The 22,931-nt window shown below is 36.0% G+C and overlaps 1 protein-coding gene across 1 annotated transcript in view; it reads right to left on the bottom strand.

Moving 5' to 3' along the window:
* LOC139153806 (histone deacetylase 9-like) overlaps positions 1–22,931 on the bottom strand; it is a 159,573-nt gene that overhangs the window by 50,586 nt on the left and 86,056 nt on the right. The window contains exon 9 of the mRNA XM_070728219.1: positions 11,121–11,239. Within this exon, the coding sequence (XP_070584320.1) occupies positions 11,121–11,239 (119 nt within the window). The remainder of the gene's footprint in view (positions 1–11,120; positions 11,240–22,931) is intronic.

Raw genomic sequence — 22,931 nt, 5'->3', positions numbered from 1 at the left:
TTGTATTTCTTGAGAGGAGACAGAATATGTTTTTACCATGGCACCAGCATCGGGGTTTATAAAGTAAGATCAAACAAATAAAGGAATTTAGAAGGGAACTAAACCAATAACCAACCAAACTCCATGTCTTTAAAGCAACTGGTTTCATAAGCAGCAATTCTGAGGAAAATATGAGAGCTAAAACAGCACATTTATTTAGATTTAATTTTTTGTGCTGTCATACTTCAGCACTGGAGCACTGATTTAGAACACATGCCATTTTCCTTTGATGTTGTGTGTTTTTTAAAAAACAATGGCAAGAAAGATAGAAATGAATTATATTGCAGCCTAAATCATAAAACTGGGCTTTTGTACTCTTAATTTACATATTGCTATTTTGGTTTTGGAAAAGTATTTTAGTCCCCAGAGCCTTAGAAAACAAAATAAACTCTTTCCATCAAATAGTTATTTTTAATATGTGCCAAGGCTTTTATTTAAGCTCAGGTTATCCTCAAAGTTCAGTTGACTCCTCCTTCTTCTCAGTTCTTTTCTCCCTCACTCTTTTATTTCTAAAGATGGAAGTGCTGTGAATGATAGGATATGTAATTCAATTTATCAGGAAGGCCTGCTTTGGGGAGGATTATTTTCCTCCATTGGTGATCATCATTAAAGAATGAATGTTCACCTTTGTTTTCTAAGACTGTGGCTAGTGGAGTCTTCGGAGAGGGGCGGCCTACAAATCTAATACATTATTATTATTATTATTATTATTATTATTATTATTATTATTAATTATTATTATTATTCCAAACTGAAATAATTAACCACATCTTAGTGATTAACAAGGACTAAATATCTTAACTATTTTTCTGCAATGGCAGTAATTGCTACTGGTAATATATAGCTTCTCTTGTTTGGTTTGAACCTCCAGTTTCTACAGCTGTCTTCTGTCCATGCACTAAGTTCAGAAACAGGACATATAGTGAAATTGAAAGAAGTAGAAAAAGCTGATTAGCCAGCCTTGCCCTCATCCCCAACACCTAAAGTTTTAAGGAGTTCAAACAAAATATTCAATTTTCTTGGCCAGATTTGTTCTCTCCCTGCACTTTGCTTCCTTCCTTCCTTCCTTCCTTCCTTCCTTCCTTCCTTCCTTCCTTCCTTCCTTTCTTTTTCAAACAATACTTAACATTTTATGGCTACAGAACATACTCTATCTGGATGGTTTTGAGGGGTGGAGTTGTTTTCTTTAGTTTTGCTTCTTTATTATTATTTATTATTATTTATTCTTTGTCCAATATACAATACATATGGAAGAGAATAGACATTAAGTAATATATATAAAGATAGAAAGTAAAAAAGAAGAGAAGTAGATGGGAGGGAGAGAACATATATGATATAAGAGATAGGAGAGAATATATATGATATATGATATAAGGAAAGGCAATTGGACAGGGGACGATAGGCACATCAGTGCACTTATATACACCCCTTACTGGCCTCTTAGGAACCTGGAGAGGTCAATCGTGGAGAGTCTAAGGGAGAAATGTTGGGGGTTGGGAGTTGACACTATTGAGTCCGGTAATGAGTTCCACACTTCGACAACTCGGTTGTTAAAGCCATATTTTTTACAGTCAAGTTTGGAGCGGTTAATATTAAGTTTGAATCTGTTGTGTGCTCTTGTGTTGTTGCGGTTGAAGCTGAAGTAGTCGTTGACCGGAAGGACGTTGCAGCGTATGATCTTGTGGGCAATACTTTGATCATGTTTTAGGCGTCGCAGTTCTAAGCTTTCAAGACCCAGGATAGATAGTCTATTTTTGTAGGGTATTCTGTTTCGAGTGGAGGAGGGAAGGGCTCGTCTGGTGAAATATCTTTGGACGTTTTTGAGAGTGTTGATGTCTGAGATGTGGTGTGGGTTCCAGACAGATGAGCTGTATTCGAGAATGGGTCTGGCATAGGTTTTGTAGGCTCTAGTCAGTAGTGTGAGATTGCCAGAGCAGAAGCTACGTAGGATCAGGTTAACGACTCTGGAAGCCTTTTTGGTGATATTGTTGCAGTGGGCTTTAGCACTTAGGTCTTTTGATATTAGTATTCCAAGGTCTTTTACTGAGTGTGGGTTGGCTGTGAGAATTTGTTTATTCAGTTCATATGTGCGGTTAGGATTCTTTTTGCCGATGTGGAGGGTAGAGCATTTGTTGGTTGATAATTGAAGTTGCCAGGTGTTAGACCAATCTGAGACAAAGTCAAGGTCTTTTTGGAGAGTGAGTGTGTTGTCAGTGGTGTTGAAAAGTTTCACATCATCGGCAAAAAGCACACAGTTGCTTTTTTATCTAGGTTTCTAAGTTGACTATATTTTAGGGTTCTCAAATATTTCTCTAATTCCCACTGGTCCCAGTTAGATTCTGTTTTGTTTTTAAATCATTTGAATTGTTTATATTGTTTGTTGAAGGATTAATGAATTGAAATACCATATATAATTAACATTTCCATTCCTAAAGAAGTATTCTGTAACTTAAACACATATTTAAACCTCCATTCCTATTGACATGGGCAAGATACATCAAGGGGTTGGGACTGTCACCATCTTGACAATTTTGATACATAGTTTCCATAGAATTCTCTGACAGTGGTAGAATGATTCGATGTAATGATTCTGTAGTTTTGATGTGGTGCCTGGCTGGATTGCAAGACTGACAAGTAAAGGACAGACTAAATGTATACATGAGTTGCATTTCTCCTCAGACAAAGATTAAACAAAAAAAGATATTATGCAGGCTTTTTATTTAAAGGAAAACCAGGGGCTGAATAATAATGATTTTTTAAAGCCACTGTATATCCTAATTATATTTAGGAACATAGGCTGACATTCTTGCATTTTGATGCTTAAGTTACACTTTAATTTATTCTAAAGGTCTGCTTGAGGGTCCTTATTTATAGGATTTCATTTCCTGACTTATGCTTCAGAATATTGTCAGAAATGCACAAAAGAACGAAATAATTTGCTGCAAAATGAGCTTTCCTTTTCCTGTCTTTCTCAATCTGGAGAAACAACAAAAATATCTTCTTGATTTTCCTCAGGTCCATTCTCTCTCTTTCTCCCTCACTCCTTCAGGCTACTGGCATTATTATAATTTTTCCTTCCCCAGTTTGTATTGGACTATCCTCTAATAATCTCTTTTAAAACCTGCAAAGTACTTGAACAGGAAGGTGTGCTCTAATAACAGAACCGTCAATCTGCAGCTGAACTGGATTTTAGACTGAAACTAAGAGTATATAGTTGTAAATCAATTGTCTAACAACCACTCTCTATTATCTAATGGACCTGCTGCTGCAGAGGCCTCTTCATTGGCTGAAACACAATTAAAAACTTATGGTGGCAAATAGAATGAACACAAAGAATAATTTACACTTAAATATATGAAATTCAATTTTTAAAAAAGAAAATAGATATTAAAAACATATTAAAAAGAACTAGCTTCATAATAATGTCACTATTTTTAATATACAAATAGTTACGAAAATAGAATGAATTATGTAAATGATATAGATTGGGAATAGATTTTGTTCCCCTATAGATTTTGTTCCCTCTATGGAGAGGGGCGGCATACAAACCTAATAAATAATAATAATAATAATAATAATAATAATAATAATAATAATAATAATAATAATATATTTCTAATCTATGACCACTGCATTTTTATTCAATTTCCACTAAAGACTTACCACATGCAGAATATTAAAATTTGATAAAAATATAAAATACCTTGGATTTCAGCACTCAATATGAATTTAATATCCATAGAAATGATGGGCTGTCATTTTTAGATGTGTTTATAATATCTACATAAATATGCCCATGATGCTTTAATTTGGATCCTAGAACTAAGTAGGAGAAAGGACTAAGTAATTTATTACTCCCTAAATTAATGATTTATTGCTCTCTAAATGAGCTGAGAATTTGGGGATCTAAAATTAATACATACAGAGGGAGTTCAGACTGGCAAAATATGTTCTAAACTGTAAACTTAGAAATAGAAATAGATTTCCCTAAATCATTTTCTTTAATGCCCATTAGCATTTAATTTTTCATAATTAATTACAGCTAAATCACATACAAAACTAAGAAGACTTACTTAAAGCCCTGAAAAATATCCAAGGTGGTGTTCCCACTCCTAGCATCTTGGAAATACAGGGTTTACAATTACTCAACTTAATATAAAATAAAATTATTATCTTTATAAAATAAGGTCTTTATTTGGAGCAGAAGATGTGTGTGGCCCGCGATGCATATATTGAAAAAAATACTTTTAAAGGGGGACTATTTCCACAAAATTTTACATTTCCTTTTGATTTTCCTTATTTCATAACAGTTTCAAAATTAATACATATTAAAATTAATTTATCTAAGTTAAGGCACTATATGTGTGGACTAATGGAGAATTCCCAATGATGATATAAACTTTCAAAGGCTATGTCTTAGTAAAAGTGTGTGAAAAAGATGAACCCATTGATTAGGTCACAGATTGCTTCTAATGGCTTTATGTGACAAACCAGAACAGAATTCAGACTCTTAAATATGTCTGTCTTCCCCAGAATGATGTCTGGTAGATTGATTATTGTACCTTTGTGTTTTGAAGTCCATGGCCAAGGGGGTTCTGTGAAATTATTTCTACAGATAAGAAGTGTTTGTTTGGTAAAACATTTGAGGTAACAATTCTTGGCACCTTTAAATGTTCAGCAGGAAACTGACACAAAGTAAATAGCATAGCAAGCTATTTATTTGCTATGTTCTTACCTAAAGATCTATAAAAATAATCTTGGAATTTTATTCTAATACTGTAATAATGTGAACTTCTTAAGAATAAAGACTTGTGAAATATATTATTTTCAGAATAATTTTATTTAAACAAAGATATGTTTGGAATGGGTATCCTTGGGGTTACTTATCTTATCAGCTCCTACTTACAAGACAAAAAGGATGGATCAGTACCTCAATGAAATATTCTGCCTTTCTTTTGCCCCTTGGGCTTTCAATGTCCACTGCACAGAGTTAGAAGATTAGAAGTGTCAACAGCTTGTCACAGCTTGAAATGCAGCTGTTGAACAAGCAAACAAGAAGTTGCATTCGCCCCACCTCCAAAGAACTGCCAATGCAGATTTGCATTATTTTTACTTTCCTCTCTAAAAATATTACTGCTATTTTAAAATGTGTGTAAGTATTAAAACAACTTCTATTAGGTCTATCACAATAAGTTGTGATGATTCACTTGATAAGTAAATAAAACACATCCGTACATTACATTATTTATTTCTTTGCTTACTTACTGCACCATTTAAAACTTTAACTATTACTTTTCCCATATTCTGCTATTTTATTTCCCTTCTATTCTGGTACTTGAAACAGAATCAAATAACAACTTGATTTTATATTGCTAAACATAGGAAAACATTTATTTTTGTTTCTGAATCCCAATTACCCCAGTTGCTTTTAACAATATTTTATAAAACATCAGAAACTCATCTAGTTATTTCTAATAAAATCTCTTAAATTCCAATTTAGGAATGTACCAGATGTACCCTTGTTAGGTTTTTTCTATTTCTCGCATCATCCAGCAGGGTAAGGAATTTTTAAAAACGGAAGCTGATACTTTGTGACATTTTAATTGATCCCAATAAATATTGCACTGTTGATTTTCATCCCCCCCCCTTGTGATTCAACTTGTCATGTTGTGCTTTTCCATCTGTACCCATTCCTTTGATAGGTACGTCAGATAACTCTTGGGTTATAGTTCAATTAAAACAAAAATTCTTCAAAAAAATAATTTTGCAAGTTACCTCTAAAAATAATAATAGATACCTCTAAAATGAATATCGATGGCTAATTTATTTATATTAATTGGTTAATATATTCAATGCATTAGTAATGTCATTAATGATATAGCAGTAAGGAAGTACCAATTATCACTCTGAATGATATGCCCTCAATATAAATGCTTCAAGGCAATCTTTCTTTACCTCAAATTATTATTCCATTTTGACCTGATGCCAAATAGTTTCTTTTAAGATAAGAAAGAAACAGGTCACTAAATTCAGCCTTCCATAGAAAACAGAAAGCCCCAAATTTTAATGTTTTGTTTGACACTTTGTTGTTTACCATCAATACAATTGCCACTTGACAGTTTGATAACTACATGGGTTAGTCAAGTTGTATCACTGTTTAAGGATTGTGCCCTTTATCTAGACAGTTTTATGAGAAACCAATTAAAGGGGAACAATTTAGCAAAGGTCACACACTCTAAAATGTACCCGTGATATTAGTACATACTTGCATTTTCCATGTAAGTCAAGAATATTAAAACATAAAAAAATACTAGGAATGAAAATATTTCTTGTTGAGTTAGAAAGGAAAATTCCTTTACCCCATATATGAGAATAAGAAGCAATCTTTAAAAACGGAAAGAGAAGGGAAATCATTTTTCTATTATTTTATAACACTCAATATATAAATTAATAATTACAAATTTTAAAAATGTTGCTATGAGAAACCCTTCTCAAAACAGTTTAATGCTTCAATATATTATAGATCAATCACAATTTTTAAATTTGATTTTATAATTTTTTAAAAAATTAAAAATTTATTATTTCTATAAGTAGGGCAGCAAACATATATACTGCTTCTTCTCTGTCCTATTTTTACAACTCAGTCCAAATCTTAATTTTAGTTTGTCTCATTTCTATATTAGTTCAACCTTGCTGTATAAGTTGTTCAATTCTTTGTATACATGTTTCTTAAAGCATTATTTTTATATAACCTCACTTAATGTACACTCTGCATGCAATTTCCAGTAACGTAAAGCTTTTTGTCATTGTCTCTAATATGCATATTGTTGCCCTATTCTTCATCTAAAATTTGAAATACAGCTGAATTTTGATTTGAAAGCATATTTTTCAGGTTTAAATTAACATTTAAATTAAAACACTTTGTTCCTATCCATAGCAGGAAATGATGTCTTGAACATTTTATCCAAGTGATAGTTATTTTGGCATCAGAGGCAGAAACTCCTAGAAGCAATTCTGCTCTCCTGTCATTAAAAAAAATGTGCTGCAGACACATCCTAAATTTATTCAGCTATGTTGCTCTAGAAACAGCTTCACTTTGCATTTTTTCCTGTATGCTTTGGATAAAAACCAATAAATAGATGAACATAAAACTATTTTTATAGTTAATATTATTAGTAATGTTTCTTTGTTTTTACATTTTTCTATACTGTTTTCCATCAGTGCATAAAACTGGAAAACCATAAAATAATATTTTATTTTATGCCTACTATTTTCTATATTAAATGTTATTGTTTTATCTTAAAACATTTTAATCCCTTCATTATCTCCTAAATCATTTGCATAATGGGGGAAGGATTTAGAAAAACAAATAAAAACAAATTAGAATTAAAAATTACAATACTAATAAATATGGTAGCATAAATAGGAATAAACCAATATACAGTGATCCCCCGGGTATTGCGAGGGTTCCGTTCCAAGACCCCTTGCAATGACCGGTTTTTCGCGAAGTAGCGCTGCGGAAGTAAAAACACCATCTGCGCATGCGCAGATGGTGTTTTTACTTCCGCAGCAGTGAGGAGCCGAAGATTGGGGTTTCCCCACCGCCCACGCAAACTCCTCGCTGCCGCTTGCCCGCCCTTCGCCCGCCCACGCCGTTCGCTCGCGCCGCTTCCCAGCTGAGTCCTGAAGCCAATTCGCTTCAGGACTCAGCTGGGAAGTGGCGAGAATGAACGGCGTGGGCGGGCGAAGGGCGGGCGGGCGCGTGGGCAGGCAGGTGGCGGACAAGCCGTTCGCTCGCGCCGCTCGCTCGCGCCGCTTCCGAGCTGAGTCCTGAAGCCAATTCGCTTCAGGACTCAGCTGGGAAGCGGCGAGAATGAACGGCGTGGGCGGGCGAAGGGCGGGCGGCAGCGAGGAGTTTGCGTGGGCGGTAGGGAAACTCCTCGCTGATGCCCGCCGCTCGCCCTCCCGCCAGCAAGAGGGGGAAGACCTAGGGAAGCCGCCCAGCAGCTGATCTGCCCGGCGCCATCTACGCATGTGTGCCCATAGAAAAAAGGGCGCGCATGCGCAGATGGTGTTTTTACTTCCGGGTTGCAAAATCGCCATATAGCCGTTTCGCAATGATCGGGATCGCAATACCCGGGGGATCACTGTAATGAGAAATGGTAAGAATGAAATACAAAGCAAGAAAAAAGTAAGTAGACACAGAGACAAATATACAATATTAAAAATTCTAATTGGAAATAAATGAATCATTCAAATAGTTTTGAGATAATTAATTTCTGCTTTAAAAAAACTTAACAGTGAAGAAAATAATAATAGTATCTGATAGTAGAAAGGGAATGTTCTAATTAGTACTTAATAAAGAATATAATATAGAAAAAAAGAACTATGGGCCATGACTCTAAATAAGATTCCCACTGACATTAACTATTGCTGTGTATGGAAATAAAAACTACAGTGATTGGTTCCGGGACGAGGTTTGTAAGATGAAAAGTTTGTAAGACGAAACAATGTTTTCCATAGGAATCAATGGAAAAGCGATTAATGCATGCAAGCCCAAAACTCACCCCTTTTGCCAGCTGAAGCGCCCATTTTTGTGCTGCTGGGATTCCCCTGAGGCTCCCCTCCATGGGAAACTCCACCTCCGTACTTCCGTGTTTTTGTGATGCTGCAGGGGAATCCCAGCAGGGGAATCCCAGCAGTGCAAAAATGGGTGCTTCACTGGCAACGGAAGTCCGGAGGTGGGGTTTCCCAGCGAGGGGAGCCGCAGCAAAATTGCAGTATCACAAAAACATGGAAGTCCTCGAAACCCCACCTCCAGACCTCCGTGTTTTTGTGAGGCTGTGATTCCCCTGCAGCATCGCAAAAACACGGAAGTCCAGAGGTGGTGTTTCCCATGGAGGGGAGCCTCAGGGGAATCCCAGTAGTGCATAAATGGGCGCTTTGCGGGCAACAGAAGTCCGGAGGTGGGGCATCCCAGTGGCGGCGGCTTGGGTTTGTAAGGTGAAAATAGTTTGGAAAAAGAGGCAAAAAAATCTTAAATCCCAGGTTTGTATCTTGAAAAGTTTGTGTGATGAGGGATTTGTAAGATGAGGTATCACTGTACTTTGAGTCTAATCCAGTACTTTCAGAGGTGATAGCAGTGCATATGATGCAGCTTTCAAAAATAAAATGGCAATGGTTAGCTAGATGTTAATCTTATAAAATCCAACTTTATAATATTGTCACACTTCTTTTGTGGGTCCCAAAGAATCTTATGTTCATCTTTATAACTAAAGTTTGTTTCTATTGTTTTCTTCTTTTCATTGCTGTTGTGTAGTGTAGTTGGTGTAGTTCTTACAAATTATATCATGTCAAACATTTCTTCTGTATTTTTCTGCAATTTTTTTTTGTCTTGCAACTGGAAAAAAATATTGTTACATTGAACCATACTGTGGATTCGGTCAGTTCTTTTTCAAATTAAAGAGTAATTTTAAAAATCAATAGAAAGAAGTATCTTCCTGGCAGCAAGATGACAATGTGAGTCAATAAAAAACACAGGTGTTCTGATCCTGGAATAAGATTTATGAGTCAGATACAAATGAAGAGAGTGGTATAAGTTAGGGTATGGAGGAATAACAACAACAAAAATCCTCTCATCAATTAATATTTCCAAGGGAATGAGTGGTCTAAACATTTAGATAAGACAACTAGAGCGATTAAAGTATTTTAAACATTCTCTGCTATGTTTAAAGAGGTGACAAAAAGAAAACAATTGGGAAATTATGATCAGGAAAAAAAATCAACATTACTTTAATGTTTACATATTGGTTTAACAAATGGCAGACTACTGATATGTGCATGCTTGCAACTCTAACCCCCAAAAATTTCCTCCTTAATAAATGGTTCTATCCTATATAAATCAGCCCTGCCTCGGTGGCATACAATCTGATGCCCAGGGCCACACACAAATCTTTGGATGTAGTAGTTGTCAAAAAATCTTCATGCTGTTACCAAATTGTAATGTTTACGTTGACGGCAGGATGATATTATTAAATATATCACCAAAAGTTAACAGTAACTAAATGATATGTAATCAAATGTAAAATCAAATTGAATTTAGGTTTGGCTCTACTCAATACTTTTGACAATATGACTTCAGGAACACCATCTAAATGACAACTGAAGTTCAGGGTCCATATACGGTTTGTTAATATGTTGTGGCTAAAGCACAGTTGAGTGTTAAATTCAGTTGACAGAATTTGGACCTTTTCCAGGAAAATCTGTAAAGTGTGGTCATAAAAAGATAATGGCCATGATGGTATGATAGAAACTCCATCATTTTTTTAAAAAAATGGTCATATATCAGAGTCCCCCAAAGCAGGGATGGAGAGCATATCATCCCTGCTAGACAACAGATAAACTAAAGTTTAGTCACTGGCTTTTGAAATTTATTCCCAAATTGATATTCTCTTGGGTTCAGATGAAGAATGCTCTTTTTCTCATATTTTTCTCTAGAATACTAATCTGGCTTGTCACTTTCCACATTTGCTTTTAAGTGGCACACACCTATTTTCATTTTCTGCATTCTTGCTACTAACAAAAACCTGGTATTAAGATTGTATATGAACATCCTATTTTCCACTGTTCAATAATACTTTCAGCTGTCTCAAACTTTCTTAGTTTCCTACACTTCAACTGCAATGCAAGAGAAGACAACCTGGTAGGCTTCCATGGTACTTGGATCAAGAAAGCTAGGAAAAATGTTGTTCGTATGGGAAGTTGCAGATATAACAGAAACACTTTCAGCAGCAATAAAATAGCATGGATAACAAAATTTAGAGACATTTAAATGAGATGGAAAAGCAAAATTAATTTTCTAAGGGAAGCAATCTTTGGAGAAAATACAAATTAATTGTTGACATATGTGTAATATATTAATGTAATACAGTGGAACATGTTTTCTCAAAATGACTTAGTTTGGCTTGTTGAATTCACACATGTAATAGCAATCAAGTCAAAATAAAAATGTACTACACGAGACTGCCTAAAATAATGTTAGGGCATAGGGATTTAAAAAATAAAATAAAATTAATACATACATTGAGCTGTCACCTTGTACCCGCCTAGAGGAGGTTCATGTCCTTCCACAACATCAAAGCCAGCTGATACTAGTACAAAGTCAGGGTTGAACTCAGAAGTGATTGGCATAATCACTGTCCTGAAGATGAAACAAGCAAGCAGTTAGGTTATTTTATTGAACGTGCCAATTAGAACAATACCACAATTATACATTAGCTACATGCTATACAGTATACCATTTGCATGATCAAATCTTTCTCTCTCTCTCTCTCTCTATCCTCTCCCTCTCTCTTTCCCTCCCTCCCTGCTTCCCCCCCCCTACACTTTCTAAGAATTTTTAAAAGAGAAAAAGAATGATTTCCAGGTATATGTAAGAGCATCTAACATTACACACACATCTGGGCCTATTTTACTCATTGGCTATAAAGATTGATTCTTAAGGGAAGTGACTAATGGATTACAAGGAGAACTCTGAAGTCTTAGTGGAAACCAAGATTGCTCCAGGTAGTGAGAACTTGGTGTAAATTGGAACTATAAAATTCTTGGGGATGGGGGAATGTTTGCATTTCAAGCTTCTCCCTCTCTGTTCTTCATGTTTTAAAAAGTATGAAGCGGGGTGACTGTCTTAGTAAGGAAGGGGGAAAGGGGGGGACCTAAAATCATGTAATCAAAGCCAGGCAAGATTGTCAGAATTTTTCCAAGGTCATGCTTATCAGGAATTTGACAACCACAATCCAGTAACAACACCCCCTGCTGGTTTTAGGAAGACATTTCTATAGTTTCTACATTTAGTGAATCTCCCTCTTCCCTTTACAGTGTTTTTTAAATTAAGGGTTGGATGCAATATTCTATTTATCTGTGTACAGTTTCTACTATCTACAAGTGGAATATCTCATTAAGCGTATTTAAAATAATAGGGTTTTGCTGTGTGAACTGAATTTTCATTAAGGTTTTATTTAATGCTATTTCAAGGAATGACTGTCATTTGTTATAAATGTTTTAATATTTCTTCTTATTTGTAGAAGATATTGTTGAGAATCTCTCTCTTTATTTCTTCTTATTTCTAGAAGATATTGTTGAGAATCTCTCTCTTTAAATTTTGAAAACAGCAGAAAGAACACATAAGTAATTTTTACCACTTGCTTTATATGTGTGTAGGTGTGCAATATAAAATTTGTGTGTATCTGTCTGTGTAGTTGTAGATAGGTATGGTTCAGTTAATCTATTTTAAATATTTTTGATCTGATATATGTTATGTTTCTTTTATATTTTTATGATTTTAAAATTATGAACAGGAACACCTTATCCCATTCATCCATCTAATAGCTTTTGTTTTACTTCATAAAAGCTATTCTGGAACTGCTTCCTTCTTTCAAAGCTAATAAACTAATAACCCTCTAGCATGTTTTTGGGAATCTGATAAGATGCACACATAAACATATACATAGAGAGAGAGGGGAAGAGAACAGGAGAGGGGGGAGAGGGGAGAGGGGGGGAGGTAGGGGGAGGGGGAGATAATCTTGCCAATGAATAGGATTAAAGGGTACAGTCTAGATTATGTTACCTAGAAAATAGTTATGGGATGATTTCCAATCATTATGAAAATATCAAGCATATTATTATTATTATTATTATTATTATTATTATTATTTATTAGATTTGTATGCCGCCCCTCTCCGTAGACTCGGGGCGGCTCACAGCATACAATAAAACAATTCATGACAAATCTAATAGATTTTTAAAAAAAATATTTTAAAACCCCATTATTAAACCAGACATACACATAGACATACCATACATAAATTGTATAGGCCCGGGGGAGGGTGGGGAATACATCAATTCCCCCATGCCTGATGGCATAGGTGAGTTTTAAGGAGTTTACAGAAGGCAAGGAGGGTAGGGGCAGTTCTAATCTCCTGGGGGAGCTGGTTCCAGAGAGTCGGGGCCGCCACAGAGAAGGCTCTTCCCCTGGGACCCACCAGATGACATTGTTTAGTTGACAGGACCTGAAAACAAGATGGCATACATGTACAATGCCGTAAACTTGGCTTCTGCATGTGCAGAAGAAAAAAATGGGGAAAAAATTGAAAAAAATATGGTGGTGTCCATGGACCAGCACCAACAGAACGAGCTCCATGACATCACCAGCAATTTGCTACCAGTTCTATAGAACCAGTGTGAACTGGGAGGAACTCACCTCCGGCATGTATGCATGTGTATTCACACACAAACATATGTGTGTACAAATAAACACACACAATGGCTTCCCAGGAACAGTTTAAATTGTGATTAAAATATATAAATAATAAATAATAAATCAGCCTCCTTTCTAAGATTTATAACATATATGGGTCTTCTATCTAACTGTCTTTATTTCAGTCTATTATTCATTGTAATAAGCCTTGTTTTTGCTGGGCTACAGATGTGTTCAACATCTAAATGCCAGATGTGTTACTGGTTGATTACAAATATTAGTTAAATAATTTCAAGGTTACTTTATATTTCCCAAATGTCTTGGATTTTAATTTTTCCCATTTTGCAACACTTCTTAAAACTGATACAGTGAATAATTATATATGAATAATTTCTTTGGTGAAGGAATTCCAATGCTAAAGATCCCATTATGAAAATACTGTTTAAAAAATTGCTCAGATTGCCAAATACCCAATTTATCTAAAGCACGTATATTATGTTTATTTTTCATGAGGAAGCTGCAGAAAAGACAAATAGAATAAATCAGTACATGCATATAGAATTCAGCCTAACACAAATAGGCAATTTGGGAAAGCATATATACCAGAAACTCGGCAACTTTAAGACTTGTGGACTTCAACTCCCAGAATTCTCCAGTTAGCTATGCTAGCTGGAGAATTCTGTGAGTTGAAGTCCACAAGTCCTAAAGTTGCCAAGTTTGTGGACCCCTGGTATATACCTTAAAGGGTAGAAAAAGTTCTCATCTCCAGTGGTTGAGTTTTCCACAGAGATGGGACCACATTGGAAAAGGATCTTCTTCTTGAATCCAGATTATGCTTCTAACAAGTGGAGCAGATCTAGTCCTATTGGTGAGGGATGAATTTTCAGATATCCTTGACCCAGTCAATATAGGGCTTTAAAGGTGACAACCAAGCCCTTGAATTGGATCTGAAGGAAACTGTAACCAATGCAGCTCATGTAGTAATTATGTTTATATTGCATTCCTAGAGGCTTCCAGCATTTGTGTGGCATCGCATTCTGTACTAGTTGCAACTTCCAAATACTTTTCAAGGGTAGCCTCATGTAGAATGCATTGGAGCAATACAGCCAAGAGATGGCTAAGGCTTGATTGACCATATGCAGAGCTTCATGATCCATATGAAATTATGCAAAGTTCTTCCCAGTCATGACTGCCACCTGTGCTTTGAACAGTAGTGGTAAGTCCAGGAGGACCCCCCACCTCCCAAGTTACTCACTGGTTCTATCTAAGGTAGTGCAACCCATCCAGAGTTAACACTAATAAACAAGAGGTTGCTATCTCTTCTGCTACTCTAAGTTGCTTGGGTTCAACTGAAGCCTGTTGTCCCCCATGTACAGCCCATCTAGGCCCAAGATGGTGAACATATGGCATGTGTGACACAGGTGGCACGCGAAGCCTTCTCTGCAGGCATATGAGCCACTGGCCAGCTTGGCTCCATTGTGCAGGTGCCTCCTGCCAGCCAGGTGATTTTTCAGGTCAGACACAAACATGCTTTCTCCTCACTTTCTGTGCCCAGTGCCTTCCTAGATCTCTGCAGATTCCACTCCAGCATTGTTTGGGCATGCAAAAACCTTTTCCCCCTCCCAGCTTTGTTTGGGGAAAGAAGGCTTACCCCCATTCACAGCTCCATTTGGGAAAGGATGCTTTCCCCTCTCCCATCTCCATTTGGGGAAAGGAGGCTTTCCTGCTCCCAGCTCTGTTTGATGAAAGGAGGCTTTTCTCCACTCCCAGCTCTGGGATTGGAGGTTTTCCCCCTTCCCACCGCTGTTTTGGAATATGAGGCCAAAATAGGGGAATTGCAAAAGGATGTATGGGGTCACTAATGCATGCACAGGGGGTGGAACGTATACTTCCTATTAATACTGATTGAGACTGGCCTTGGAGAAAGGATATGAACCTTTCCACAGTCAATACGGTGCCACCCAACACCAAAATCATGTAGGTGGTCCAATAGGATGCATGGTTGATGGTATTTATCAGGACCAGCCTTGGAGAAAGGAAATGAACCTGAACCACAGTCAATATTGGGCCACCCAACACCAAAATCCTATAGGCGGTCCAAATGATACATGTTTGATAGTATTGAAAGCCACTGAAGAAACAGATTGAGCAAGGATAATTGTATTATCTCCATCCTTCCCTCATCAGAGATCATTCACAAGCATGATCAATGCTGCTTTTATTCCATAACCCAGCCTGAAACCCAACTGAAAGTCATCCAGATAATCAATTTCCTTCAGGATCCTGCAAAAAAGCAACCACTTGGCTCAAACTGTTCCAAAATAATCTGGCAAGTGTATTCTTCAATGGACTTATTCTATGCTTGGATTCAAATTGAGAATGGATCCTAGTGATTTTATCTTTCAGATGTTCAGAAAATTCAGATCCTCTATGAATCATGGGGAGGTTGCAGATTGATGGACCAGGAAAGGTGCACAAACATTATCTTGTTCCGAGCCTTGGCAACTTTCTGATTCCAAATTGTAACCAAAGCCTCCATAGGGCCCTGCAACAGAAACCCCAGGTTATCCCTCAGCTCCTTCTGAAACAGATCCATTAATCACAAAGGGCAGACCATTCAAATAGATTCTGCCTCCCTGAAGTTCTGGAAAATGTCAGCCACCTGGGCATGGTCTGACCATGACAGAGAGATAATGACACATACTTTCATCTGGCTATCTTTTGACCTTACTTTGGTTTTATTATTTCATAAGTATATTAGATAGTATATCCTTGTTGCTCTTTGCTTTTTCCAAATGAAAGAATTTGGAAGTCGACTTCTGGTGGTGATGGAACCGAACCATGAAGCAAAGGAACAGGACTCTATTCCCAAAGGCTTCTACTTTCCTGCAGAGGCACCTCTTATAGGTGCGATCAGACCTGGATGGACTAATTAACAGAGAGGGAAGCATCTGAAGTCCAAGAGGCAACATGCAATTGCCTTGTAGGATGAAGATAATTCTCTTAACTTTGACAGGAAGAGAACTGGCCTCTATTTGGCAGGACATAGCAGAACCGACCATGCAGCAAGAAGACGAAAAGAGTTAAAAGAAGCTAAATTGGAGAAACAGAGGAGTATCTGGACTAATACATTGTGCTAAAAGGAGTGAAAGAACCCAATGGATTAAAACATGTGAAGTAAGCGGTGAACAGAAGGGAGAAAAGGAGAATACTTGCCATAAAGTTGGAGTCACACTGAGACTGATAGTGCAAAGTAAACGTGAAGGACAACTCTGGCAGCTGAAGGCTGATTGATAGAGAGAAACTATCCTGGAATTTGGGCATTTGCTCCTGATAGTGAAAAAGATGTGAAACTGAAGAAGGAGGAAGAAGTAACAATAAGTGAAGAGTGGCAAATGCCATTTAACCAGAGTGACTGTGCAAAAATGTAAGGAAACATCTTTGGCCAAAAAGATTGGGTCTCCATGATGACAGATTAATAGACAGAGAGATTTAATTTTATTTAAGGACTCACTAACCTCTGGAATTTTAGACTCTTGGCTTTGACTTAATATTTCAATTTGGATTCTCTGCAAGAGAGGTGCTCAGGATTTCAGCGAATTTTGGGCAGCCATTTCTGAAAGACACAGAAAACAACTGCACCCTTCCAAAAACTTTGAGAGATAGAAGCTGAACTGGGGAAAAGAAATAGAGAAGAAATAGAACTGTTGATTTGATAAATATTTTTAAATAGGGAGAAAGAGGAAAGACTCAGATTATAATAGATAATTTTGCAAATTCTCTAGTGTAAAGAACTCTTTGGACTAAATTGAATTGAATAAAGGAATGTCACTAATCTAGAACAGGAACATGTTTTATAAAGATTAAAGATGGCAGCCACATCCAGTATTGTTGCCATCCCTGAGTCTCAATGGTATTGCAAATATCTCTGTAAAAATATGACACATTTTTTCTCAAAATAAAAACATTATTTTCCCCAAAAGAAACCATTTTGAAAAGCCATTGGGATACAATGCACTAGAGAAAAACAGACCAGGATGAAAAATGTTGTAGTTTAAATGCCACTACAGTGCTAAATTCTTCAGGATGAACGTAAATAAATACAATAATAATTCCAGACAAACATTGTGGGAATGAAGCTCACAGCTCTCAGCGATAAGCTCCTACTCCCAGTCTTTGTTCTCATTGATGGAACAGTTAAATATAGTTATTATATTATATGTGTTTTCAGTTATAAGTACAACCTCCATTTGATAAGTGTACATCACTCAGTATTCATAAGATTGCTCAATACTTACAATTAAAAATTGTTGGGGATTGTTAAAAGATTATAAATTCTTTGCCAAACAATATTTTGTTTTGTTTTAAAAAGTTTCTTTTTAAAAACATCTAAATTGGTGGTCATTATTACTGGTTACTAGTAGAAGTTACTTCCCAAGCCACTTTAGGCTCTTATCCTTTCTTTTATTCTTTCCCTTGAAATAACCTTCATGTGATTCCAATTAGAGCAGGCAGGTTGATAGGAATGAGGTCCCAATAAAAAGTAAGATATGTTGCTGAGGTAGTTCTTAAGTTCTTATTGCTAGTTTTGTCCATATTAACAAGTATGTGTGATTCTTCACACAGAAAGTCAAAAGAATAAAGACATGTGCTAATGCCAGTTCTGGTTTTATTACCTGAGGTACATTTAAGTCACATTAGCTACCATTTGTTTTGTAAGCAGTGTCCACATTACCCCTTATTAATTTCATGTCCATTGTAGTGAGAAATAGATAGACAGACAGGCAGACAGATCTCTTACCCACATAAAGTAATCTTTGAGAGTACATATATTATCTGAAAAAGAACATTATGGAACTTTGATATGATTATTTTATTAGCATATTACTCATATTTTTAGAATCTCTGCCAATAAATGAATTTCAGAGCTGAAAATTACTGAAGTAAGCTAAAAAATAGAAATCTAATATACAGTAAGACCTCACCTATCGCTGGTGTTACGTTCCAGACCTGACCACGATAGGTGAAATCCGCGATGGGGAATTTATCGACTGATAGTACTTATTTAAGTATTTATATTGTAATTATTTGGTAAGTTTTCATTGTTTTAAGTGTTTATAAACCCTTCCCACACAGTATTTATTTTAGATACAGTATTTAAATACAGTATTTACAATTTTAAATATATTTTTTTTGAAAAACCTGCCGATCGAGTTCGGCGGGCTGTTTAAATCTGCCGATCGACTTCCTCAGAAACCCGCGAACCAGCGAAGGTCTGTGAATGATTTTTCTCATTAACATTGCTTGAAAACCTGCGATGAAGTGAAGCCGCAGTAGGTGAAGCGCGGTATAGCGAGGGACTACTGTAGTTCCAAATACTGGTTAAATTTATCAGAGTTAAACTGATCAACTGATATATTGTACTTTAGTATCTTAGTAACTGAGCAATTTTCCAAAGAAAATTGTGTAGGTTTGAATTCCCTCTCTCTCTCTCTCTCTCTCTCTCTCTCTCTCTCTCTCATTTTTCCCTCTTGCTTTCTCATTTTGCTTTTACTACACTGATAGATTGAGTTTGAAATTTGCTATAAAATGCTAACCTTGTCTAGGCGTGGGTTCTACTTATCTCCCTTATCAGGTCAGAAGTGCTTCCTTGAGATTACAACACCCTGATCACTAATTGACAGTACCAAAATTATTGGCCCAGAAGAAATATTTCAGTCTTTGTCTTAAACCTTGGTTTGTTACCATAACACAAAACTACCATTTATATTCTTTGCATTTGCATTTAAACTGTGATGGGGTAAGTTCCTAATAATGAAAATGTCCTATAATTATATATTACTACATCACTTGACTCCAACCACAAACCCAGGGCTGTCTTAACGCATGGGTCGGATGTGCACTTGCCCTTGGGCTCCACAAACATAGTGACCCCATATAAATCTGTGAATATTAACCCTTCAATGCACCTTGTATCATATAAATACAGAAACTATATGAGTTACTGAGTATTATTGTGTTTTCCAACACCAATTTTGTTGGAAGTGTCAATAAAATAAATATATGTTTAATTTTATGGACTATTTACATTTTTATTCCTAGTAGTTGTCATAGGTGTCCAAGTACATGCTCTGCCTGGGGCCCATAATGCTGTTAAAATAGTACTGCACCACCCTAGGGTTGTTTTGTCATATTTCTACTAAAATATTTTAGTTCATGAATAGCAATTTCTCAATTAGTTGGATTCAATAGCTGAACTTTTCAACCTGCCTATCTCCTAGTAAATGACTCCATGGCATTTTTAAATAGATTTTGAGAGGATGACAAGGATAAGGCTTCCGTTATCACCCCCTTAAAATTTGAACATTTTGCCCCCAAATATTGATTATATGATCTCAAGATCATTCAGGCATCGCAATTGCTGCAGGTGCATGCAAACAAAGCACAGGTGGCTTAGCCCTGCTTAGTCTTCTTCTGAGTCCTTAATATTCCTTAAACTTTCTCCTTCCTCATGGAACAAATTAACACAAATCACAGTACAGCTGAAGCCAACATATTTGTATTTAAATCTCTCCCCGCTCCCTTTTGTCAGAATAAATAATTCAGTTTTGGGGAAAGAACAGAACATGATACTACTATCAGCTATTCCATTTTTCTCTTAATGGGGGACAATGGTGTTTGTGGGTGTGAAAAGATGGACACCTTTTGAAAACAATTATGTTTACATAAAATTAATAATATTTTACGAAAAAAATAGATTAGCTGCACAATGAAATCTACCTCTAAAAGCATGATTGATTTATAAAACAAACTTTATGAGATTTATAAGAAACTTTTATTTATTTATTTATTTATTTATTTATTTATTTACTTACTTACTTACTTACTTACTTACTTACTTACTTACTTACTTACTTACTTACTTACTTACTTACTTATTTGTATTTTCTTATAATATTTATAATAAATCAAGGATTTCTATCATTGACAGCACCAGTTTTAGGATACCTCTACTCTAGGAATGGCCATGATACAACAACCTTTGATTTCTGTTCTTTAATAACCTTTGATAACCATTCTTACAGAGAATACAGGACATTTTCCTCCTATGCTTTGCTTTTTTATCTATTCTCAATCCCTACCCTATAAATTCAGAGATTAAACAAACTGAAATCCCTATTCAATCATATACACCACTTTAATGCCATTTTCAACTGGATAGGGCCAGACAAATTACTATTTCTTTCTGTAACGCATTGCTGGTTCTGGAAATCAACACAATCACTTTAACCCAAACTATTTAAAAATATGAGAACACTGCTTTAATAACCATTTCCTCTCCTTTCTCCCACCCCCTTGCCTTTGAATTACAGCCAAGGGAGGGGTAGTCAGGGAAAACAATATTATCTTTTTTTCTCACATTCTAACTATTCTATTATGGTATTAAACAAATGTAAAGAAAGACACTCACAATATTTAGGTGTTGAAACAGGGAAAGAAGTTTTCCTCTTTCCTATGTAAAGTTGTTTGAATTCCAGAATTTGAAATAGAGTTACTACTTCTGTAAGCAACCTGTACCAGAATAGTAAAATCTGGATGCAGATACATTTTTTGCTCCTGAAAATGACAACAACTGCATTTTTTTCTTCTTACTTGTTTTTCCATACTTCTATTTTTAAACCCCTTTTAAATCCTTTATTAAATTGACTCTAAAGATTGAAGTAGTAACTGAAAGGTTTGCAAGATTATAAAAAGAATGAATATGGGATTAAAACATGATTATTATTGTTGTTGATAGGGTTATACCTTAATCCTTTTTGTAAATGTTGGTAGATATAGTGTACTACAAATATACTGGTAGCATACTGGTAGAAACTCTTACAGAATTGTGTTTGCAAAAATACCATGATTTTACTCCTATTACACTTAAAGATATCATGTTAGATATAAGAGAACTGATTTTGGGGTAGGGATGGTTCCCCAGGCCATAATGTTGTCTTAATTTCCGATTCAGAAAAAAATATTCATAGAAATTTTTTTAAACCCAATTTAACATGCAGTATCTAATTAATTAGCTCTTTGTTGGGATCCACTACTAAAAACAAAGGCTTTCTTCACAAATCACAGGCAAACAAAATGTTTTGAAATGTAATCACTTTAAAAAAATAATAGAAATTTGACTTCTGTGTTGTTAGGAATGTCCACACATAGCCCAGTGAAATTTAACACTGGTAAATGATCTGACTACCTCAAAGTGAAGTTTTTGCCTTCCTACAGTGGCCTTTCACCCTGCCCTTTCCTCCAATCTGAGGAGAGCTGATGTTGATGGAACATATAATGGCTCCTTTCCTGTGTAGTAAAGTCAGCAATAAAGCTTAGTAATTAAGGTGACCGGGGAGGCCCGGCCCAGCAGGCCAGTGGTGTGGCGAACACTTTTAGAACTTCAAACAATATCAAAGTCATTGAGAAATGGGCCTAGTTCAGGACTGGTTTGAATTAAGGCTCACTTCCACAGCACTTTTCAAATCCAAGCTCAAAGAAGAAAGCCAAGGCCTTCTGGATTTCATTAGAGCCAATTATCTTATCTGTTTCATCTCAGCCTGACCCTAAGGCTGGCAAACAGCTATTCAGTGCATTTGGTTGTTTGAGAAAGCCTCCAGTCAGCCAATGCCTAAGGTACTGATAATTAAAACATTGTTGCCCCCTGCCTCTTGTGATTAAATATTTTCAAGCTTTTGTAAATAATTTTTCCATTCTTTGCCCCAAGCCGCAAAGGTCCAATACGGACGTCAATTTATTCGGTGTGTTGGAAAATAGTGTGAGAAAGTAGGCTACAAGAGGAATGGAGGGTAAACGCTGATATTTATACTTCTCAGAATGAAAGTCAGTACATTTCTTGTATTATGATCTATTTTTGTTTGAAATTGTTTGAATGTTGGAGTTATCCATCTATTATTTCCCAAAATTGCAATGGATTGTATAAGGCCTAACTGTAAAAATCTTTAATCTTTTTACATTAGCCAGTTTAATTTGAAGAAAACTGAAATTTAAGCAAAATAAAGCTAAAGACTATAAGTATAATTCCTGAGACTACTGTCTGCGAACTGTCCTTAAGTATCATAGTTTCTTGTTATGTTATAATGCTCCTTATTATGACCTTGGACATACAAAAAAGTTAATGGCACAACTAACATAGGCACCTTCCTACCTGCATCCTTTTATCTTTCAGATCAATTATTGAATACAGCTCATCCGCCTGGAACCTACACTGTATATCAGATATTAACATGATTGAGCAGGTATGAGATATTTCATGAGAAGAGTACTCCACTCCTCTACTAGCAATATAATTCCTTATGCCATCATGAAATTTTAGGCTTGATCAATCTGAAACTGTTCTGCCTGTGGTCTGATCTAGGCATAGTACACAAAATTGTCTGTTACAATTTCTTGCCTGTCAATGACTTCTTCAGCTTCAACCACAATAATGTATGTGCAAACAATTGATACAAACTCAAGGTAAGCCTCGATTGCAGAAAATACACCTTCAGCAATACAGTGGTCAACACCTGGAATGCTCTATCCAATTCCATTGTTTCAGCCTCAAACCTTCGCAGCTTCAATCTCAAATTGTCCA

This window comes from Erythrolamprus reginae, chromosome Z (assembly GCF_031021105.1).
Source record: "Erythrolamprus reginae isolate rEryReg1 chromosome Z, rEryReg1.hap1, whole genome shotgun sequence".
NCBI lineage: Eukaryota > Metazoa > Chordata > Lepidosauria > Squamata > Dipsadidae > Erythrolamprus > Erythrolamprus reginae.
The sequence above is the reverse complement of the archived record's forward strand: the minus strand, read 5'-3'. Positions and strand labels throughout refer to the sequence as shown.